The following is a 7,660-nucleotide window of genomic DNA, read 5'->3' on the forward strand; positions in this document are numbered from 1 at the left end:
AGAAAAATAGATACATTATCACGCTTTTTACATAAATTATTTCACGTTATTAAAAAAAGAAATCTTAAATCATCTCATTGTCATCATGAATCTGAACTCTGGTTTTTATATGAGATACTATGAATTTAAAATGTTAATGTAGCAACACGTGTTCTGTATATCAGCTTGATTCTTCTCCAACTCGATTCAGATCGTTATCATTAACAAGACTATGGGAGACCGACAAAAAGAAGGTTCACTTACAGGTTAGGGTTACTTTATATGTCTATTTGCTTTATTAATGTTTCTGAAATAATATTACTGCTATTTCTACCATCTGTTTGCTTTCTCCTATGGTGTAATTGTGACATCAAGGGTTTAGGGAAACAACTATATACTAATAAAATTAGATAAAATAGATGTTGCTTATTATATTAAAAAGTTTCATTTTGGTTCATTGCTTCTTAAATTTTTTTTTTGATTTTGGGTATTTATTCCTATTATTTACATCATCTCAAACTGAATGCTAAAATAATCAGGTGAGATAAATCTTATGGTAGTTTCAGAGTTCTAGGGGAAATTACATAATTATAGATTTTTGTACTAATAATGTTCACTGGTTCCCTAAAGATTTTACATAGTATCATGTTTAATTTTCGTAGGGAATTTCTAAATGATATTATGGAGTTGACCAATATCATTTTATTTTCTCTCTCTGACTTGGAATAAACAATTTCACATGTATACTTTCAAAGGGCTATATAGTGATTATATTCACGGTAAATATATAACTGCTTTAAATTCAAAAAAATGAATTTTCTTTTACGGCTGATTTTCTCAGCCAAAGTATTGTCGCAATGATACACCATCAATTAATCTTTTCGTTTCAAAATGCAGAAAATCTTAGACCATCTTTTGGTTTCAGAAATGCAGAAAATCTTAGACCATGTTCTGTTTTCTTTGGTTCTAGCTTTTAGTATGAACCATTGTGACAAATAATTATTAAATCTTCGTTTTCTCATAAAGATAGCGTAAACGAAGTAATTCTAAGAGCCAAACTAAGACACACTAACCGCTATATGTAGATGCAAAACCATGACACAAAAAACTAGCTAAAAAAGTGCAATAGTGCAACTATCAAATCTCCCTAAATTTCTTTTTGCTTCTCTTCAACCAAATAAAGTTTCTCCCCTTCCAATGTGCGTGCCTAAAAATAAGGACAAAGGGTCTTATTATAGTTTTCTCCCTCTTGTAACCGCCTTATGTGAACAGGTGCGTGTTGTTTGGCCGAACAGGTGCGTTGTTCAGCTAGCTCAACTCCCACTCAACTGAACCCAGCTACCGATCACTTAGCCTAGCTGAACTGAGCCTAAGGGAAGCTAATCCAGCTAGATTAACTGATACGATTTCCCTAGGACTTGAACTTGCTCGATCGGTTGAGGTTGATAAGACTCGGCCAAATCTGTTTGATCGGAGAGATGCTAAGGGGTGAGAGGATATCTCGAATGATAGAAGACCGTCCTAGAATTGTCACACACTTGGCTCGGTTGAGGTTGATAGGCCTTGAATCCAAACCGGATCGTGAAAGAGATGCTAAGGCGTGAGCAAGAGCTCGAAAATCCTTAGGCCCAATTCCAAAAGAAAGGGTTTGAAAACGAGGGGATGGACAAAATGATCAAGGGGTTGCGATACCGGATGTTAGCTGCTCCTAATGCCAGATTTCCTTGGGAAAGTGAAATCTGGGTTCATAGGCATTTCATGCACCAAAAGTGTTTGATGAAATGCCTGAATGAGCTAACTTAAGGGTTTATGCCTTTTTCATCATGGGAATGATTTGTTAAATGCATGAATGACATATTAGAACTGTTTCTTAATGCTCATTGATTCATATTTCACAAATGATGATTTGGTTTGAAAGTGGATTAGTGTAGAGATTAATGCCTTCATGAGAGCATTAGTCTAGATTAGAGTTCTAAGTTGAAATGTTTGAGATCATGTGATTGCTTGTTATGTCTTTCTGTATAAGATTCAGTCTTCTTGGTTGAGAGATTGTTTGGTCACTTATTAGGCTTGATGCATTATGCTTGCTGATTGCTTGATTATATCTAATGGTTGTTAGACTTGATTAAGTGATTTGCAAAGGGATTATTGTCATGGGAATGAATTAATCTGATTAAGAAGCCTAGACTAAAGAGTAGCAAGTGTTGCATTATGTTCTTAGCATCATGATTCAATATCTAAAGCACCCTAATCAATGATCACATCTAGAGGTTTAGCTTTTATCATTTGATTAATCACCATCATCTTGTTTTGTTTGCTTGCTTAGTTCATTAATCATAGCTTGTTTGTTTCTTGTTTTATGCTTTCTTGTTGCTGGTTTCACAAAACTCATCTTTGATTACTTGACTTAAGAACCTATCACATAAACTAGTGCCTAACTACCACACATATGGATTGACACCCCTTATACTACTTTGACAAGGGGATTGATAACCCATCTAAGACCTAAAAACCTTAGTTATCAGTAAACTACCATGAAAACACCTATGAACGTGCTTAGTTTTAAAAGCTGTTTTCCATTCATCACCTTTTTTCATCCTAGTTTGGTGATAACCGCTTTTTAAATCTACCTTAGAAAAGATGCATGCACCATAGAGCTCATCTAACATGTCATCTAGCCTAGGGATAGGATGGCGATACTTAACCGTGATGTTGTTGATGGCTCGGCAATCGACACACATCCTCCACGTTCCATCCTTTTTAGGCACGAGCAACACCGGCACGGCGCATGGACTCATGCTCTCACGAATGTATCCCTTGGCCAGAAGCTCATCCACCTGTCTTTAAAGCTCCTTGGGTTCGACCGGATTAGTACGGTAGGATGGTCGGTTAGGAAGGGTGGCTCCGGGTACGAAGTCAATTTGGTGCTCAATTCCTCAGATGGGTGGTAAACCACCTGGATCGTCTTCCGGGAAGACATCGGCGAACTCCTGCATAACATGAGAGATCTTGCTCGGTAAGACCGGCTCAGGGTTAGTATGGCTAGCCAAAGCGTCTTTAAAGATGAGTAGAACAAAAGATTGCTTTGTAGCCAAGGCATATTTCACCTCGCTAGGCCTCACAAGAAATGATTCTTTGCTCACGGGATTTCCCTCACAGGCCATTTCTAGGTTTTTCTCAGACTCTCTTTTTTGATGTAAAGTGTTTTGGGGATCACTCAAGAAGTTTTTACCTTTGGAGTTTTGCTCCAGCTTGACCTGGTCAAGATAGACCTCGTGTGGTGACAAGGGTGCTAGGACGATCTTACGGCCTTGGTGTTCAAAGGTATGCTTGTTAGAAAAACCGTCATGGATCGCCTTCTTGTCGAACTGCCACGGCCGTCCTAGAAGTAAATGACCGACCTCCATGGGAAGGACATCGCAGACGACCTCGTCCTCATATCGTCCGATGGAAATGGGTACGGTGACTTGCTTAGTTACCTTTAGTTGCCTCTGGTTGTTGAGCCACCGTAAGTTGTAGCGGTGGGGGTGCTTACGGGTTTCCAAACCCAGCTTGTCGACCATGCTGGTACTGGCCACGTTGGTGCAACTTCCTCCATCAATTATCAGGCTGCACACTTTTCCTTGGACCAGGCACTGGGTGTGAAACAAGTTTTCCCGCTGGTCTTCCTCCTTGATCCGTTCTTGTGCTATTAGAACCCGCCAAGCTACAAGTAGCTCTCCAGAAACAGCTCGCTCCTCGGTCTCCTCTTCATCATAGACCGGTTCGGTCTCCTCCTCATGATCGGACACTATCTCTCCGGTGTCGAGCATAAGCATTGCCCGCTGGTTTGGACACTTATTGGCGTAGTGTCCTTTACCCCGACACTTAAAACACTCGATGTCACGCGTCCTGGATGAGTTGACCTCGGTCTTGCCTATATTCTGGTTCGGTCTGGTGTCCGTCCTCGGTTGATTGTTAGAACGCGATGGATAGGCTGCCTTGTCGTCTCGGTAGGTCGGTCGTGAACTGGTTACAGGGGTATAACGACTTGTGCCCTTTCGTTTAATTTGCTGTTCCACCAAAACTGCCTTGTGTAACATCTCGGCCATATCGTTATACTCTTGTAACTCCATACGATCCTACAAATCCCGATTCAAGCCACTTAGAAACCTGGCCATAGTCGCGTCCTCCGGTTCAAATACATCGGCCTTGAGCATTAATCGCTCTATTTCTTGGTGGTAGTCCTCCACAGATTTGGTTCCTTGCGTAAGTCTCCGAAGCTTGGTATGTAGATCCCGATGATAGTGAGATGGAATGAACCGCTGTCGCATGAGAGTAGCCATCTCATCCCATGTCTCCACCGGTTGCTCTCCATTTCTATGTCGACAGGTCACGATCTGGTCCCACCAGTCTATGGCATAGCCATTGAACTCGGAAGCCGCCAGGTTGATCTTCTTCCTCTCCGATAGGTCTTGGCAGTTGAAAACGATATCAACCTTCTTTTCCCATTCCAGAAAAGCATCTGGGTCGTTCTTTCCGTAGAGAGCGGAAATCCGCAGCTTCATGCCTCCTAGATCGTTATCGTTTCGTCCTCTAGCCAGTTCGGCTTCTCGTCGTTCCTGGACTGGTCGTAGAGGTCGTCCACCTTCACGTCGGTAATTATTTCTGGCAGGATAATCATTTCCTCGGTCGCGGTTTCCTCCAGCTCGGCCATGGTGTGCTCCGCGGTTGCCTCGCGGCCTGACTCGGCTGCTTCCGGATGAGTGGTTATCCGCGTAGAATGGACTGTCCATCTCTTGCTTGAAGTTTCAATCCCGGCGGATATGCATTGGTTCCTCGCGGTTCTGATCGTTAGCCTCCTCTTGCCTTGGCTGTACTTCAAGCCGATCCATCCTTTGACTCATACGCTCCATCATTTCGGTGATCTGGTTGAGTTTGGCCTCCATTTCTTTGGGAGTATACCAGCAAACGTGGTTACCGTCTCGGAATGTGTAAAGGAAGGCTGCGTCAAAATTCTATGGACTGAATTCGATAAACCAAACAAAACTTTCAAGGCTAACCACCTAAGAAAGAAAAACTCGAGAAGAACAAGAGAAAATCTCAATAATTTTGATAAAAAGGTGAATGAAAAATACAATGAGTCTGGCTCTTTATATAGAGTCGAAAAGGAAGTGCAAAAGACAAGAAAATAAATGAAAGCATTTAAACTAGTTTGAATGACCACTCGGCTCCCTTTGGATAACCCTTCGGCTCCTTTCTCGCGAGTGATCCTTCGGCTTCTTAGTAACGGCTAACGAACTAACTACGGACAAGAGAGATGTAGCCCTTAACCTCATTAAAACCCCATCCGATAAACCCAGTGGGACAAACCCGGATGCAAGGAAAAAGAGTATTAAGGAACTACACCGTCCGAGTAGGTCAATAGCGTTACAGCTCGGTCATTTAGTGTAGCATCCGTATCTTTGGTCTTTAGGTCAGTGTATAACCTCCAAACGGCCATGGACGACTTCTTGGTTCGAGACCGCGTCATGGGACCGGTTGGCACGGACAAGACTTCATCTAGGTCGGCCACCTCGTCTTGCTTCCCGTCCTGAACCTCGACTTCACTTAGTTCGGCCACTTGGTCTTGATTCCCGACCTGAGCTTGTTCCCCAGTCTGAACCTCAGTTCGCATCTCGTCACTACTCGGGTCCGTGCTCGTATCACGTACTGCCACAGTCGCCTTAAGAGAAGATGGCCGGCCTCCATGGGAAGAACATCACAAACGATCTCGTCCTCGTATCGCCCAATGACTATTGGCACAGTGACTTGCTTGGTAACCTTAAGTTGCCGCTGGTTGTTGAGCCACCGTAAGTTGTAGGGGTGAGGGTGCTTACGGGTTTCTAAACCAAGTTTGTCGACCATGCTGGTACTGGCTACGTTGGTGCAACTTCCTCCATCGATTATCTGGCTGCACACTTTCCCTTGGACCAGGCACCGTGTGTGAAATAAGTTTTCCCTCTGGTCTTCCTCCTTGTCTCATTCCTGAGCTATAAGAACCCGTCGTGCTACTAGAAGTTCTCCAGACACAGCTCGCTCCTCGGTCTCCTCTTCATCATAAACCGGCTCGGTCTCCTCCTCATGATCGGACACAATCTCTCCGGTGTCGAGCATAAGCATTGCTCGCTGGTTTGGGCACTTATTGGCGTAGTGTCCTTTGCCCCGACACTTAAAACACTCGATGTCACGCGTCCTGGATGAGTTGACCTCGGTCTTGCCTGAGTTCTGGTTTGGTTTGGTGTCCGTTTTTGGTCTGTTGTCAGGTCGCGATGGGTAGGTGGTCTTGTCGTCTCGGTAGGTCGGTCGAGAGCTGGATCCAGGGGTATACCAACTGGTGCCCTTCCGCTTGAGTTGCTGTTCCACCAGAATAGCCTTGTGTAACATCTCGCCATGTCATTGTATTCCTGTAGTTCCATCCGATCCTGCAAGTCTCGATTCAAGCAACTTAGAAACCTGGCCATAGTCGCGTCTTCGGGCTCAAATACATCGGCTTTGAGCATTAACCGCTCCATTTCTTGATGATAATCCTCCACGGATTTGGTTCCTTGCGTAAGCCTCCGAAGTTTTGTATGTAGCTCGCGATGGTAATGTGACGGAACGAACCGCTGCCGCATGAGGGTGGCCATCTCATCCCCATTCCTATGTCGACAGGTCACGATCTGGTCCCACCAGTCTATGGCATAGCCATTGAACTGGGAAGCCGCTAAGTTGATCTTCTTCCTCTCCGATAAGTCTTGAAAATTAAAGACGATATCAACCTTTTTCTCTCACTCCAGAAAAGCATCAGGGTCGTTCTTTCCATAGAACGCAGGGATCCGTAGCTTCATGCCTCCTAGATCGTTATCATTTCGTCCTCTAGCAGGTTCGGCTTCACATTGTCCTGGACTGGTCGCTGAGGTCGCCCACCTTCATGGCGATCATGGAGATTCCGGGCAGGAATATTGTGTCCTCGGTCGCGGTTCCCTCCAGCTCGGCCACGGTGTGCCCCGCGGTTGCCTTGCGGCCTGACTCGGCTGCTTCCGGATGAATGGTTATCCGCATAGAATGGATTATCGATTTCCAACTCATAGTTCCGATCCCGGCGTATATGCATCGGTTCCTCGCGGTTTTGATCGTTTTCCTCCATTTGTCTTGGCTGTCCTTCAAGCCGCTCCATCCGCTGGCTCATACGCTCCATCATATCGGTGATCTCGTTGAGTTTGGCCTCCATTTCTTTGGGAGTATACCAGCGTACGTGATTACCGTCTCGGAACGTGTAGAACTCGCAATTGTTCAGAGAAAAGTCGGATGACATACAAGTACCTCGCAAAAAGAAACAAACTCGTTAGTACAAAAACCCTTTACTAGTGTTTCCCTCTTTGATTCACTCACACTCTTATTGATCTCACAAATCACACACAAGAGATTTTCTTCTGGTTCTAAACATGATTTACGATGGCTGCCTCTAGGTTCCTTGGAATATCAAGCGTTTGAAAGGAGAAGAATAAGAAAAGATAGACAGAAAAGAATACTTTCTTCTTTTTTTCTTGTTGACTTTTGAACTTTTTTTTTTTTAAATGGACTATATTTTTTATAACGTAAATAACAGAAAAGAAGAGATGAGAAAAGGCGGAAGTTGAAAAGTTAGATAGACACTACCGATTAAGCAAGTGGGCTCTGA

General features: G+C 43.9%; 1 protein-coding gene across 1 annotated transcript; it reads right to left on the reverse strand.

Annotated features, from left to right (window-relative positions):
- Positions 1–2,915: 2,915 nt before the first annotated feature.
- Positions 2,916–4,754, reverse strand: LOC112088457. The gene is made up of 2 exons (XM_024158739.1): positions 4,164–4,754; positions 2,916–4,100 (listed from the first exon to the last, which is right to left on the reverse strand). Exons 1-2 carry the CDS (start codon positions 4,752–4,754, stop codon positions 2,916–2,918), a joined length of 1,776 nt encoding a protein of 591 aa, XP_024014507.1.
- Positions 4,755–7,660: the final 2,906 nt, after the last annotated feature.

The sequence above is a fragment of the Eutrema salsugineum genome, unplaced genomic scaffold (assembly GCF_000478725.1).
Source record: "Eutrema salsugineum unplaced genomic scaffold, Eutsalg1_0 scaffold_14, whole genome shotgun sequence".
NCBI classification, from domain to species: Eukaryota; Viridiplantae; Streptophyta; class Magnoliopsida; order Brassicales; family Brassicaceae; genus Eutrema; species Eutrema salsugineum.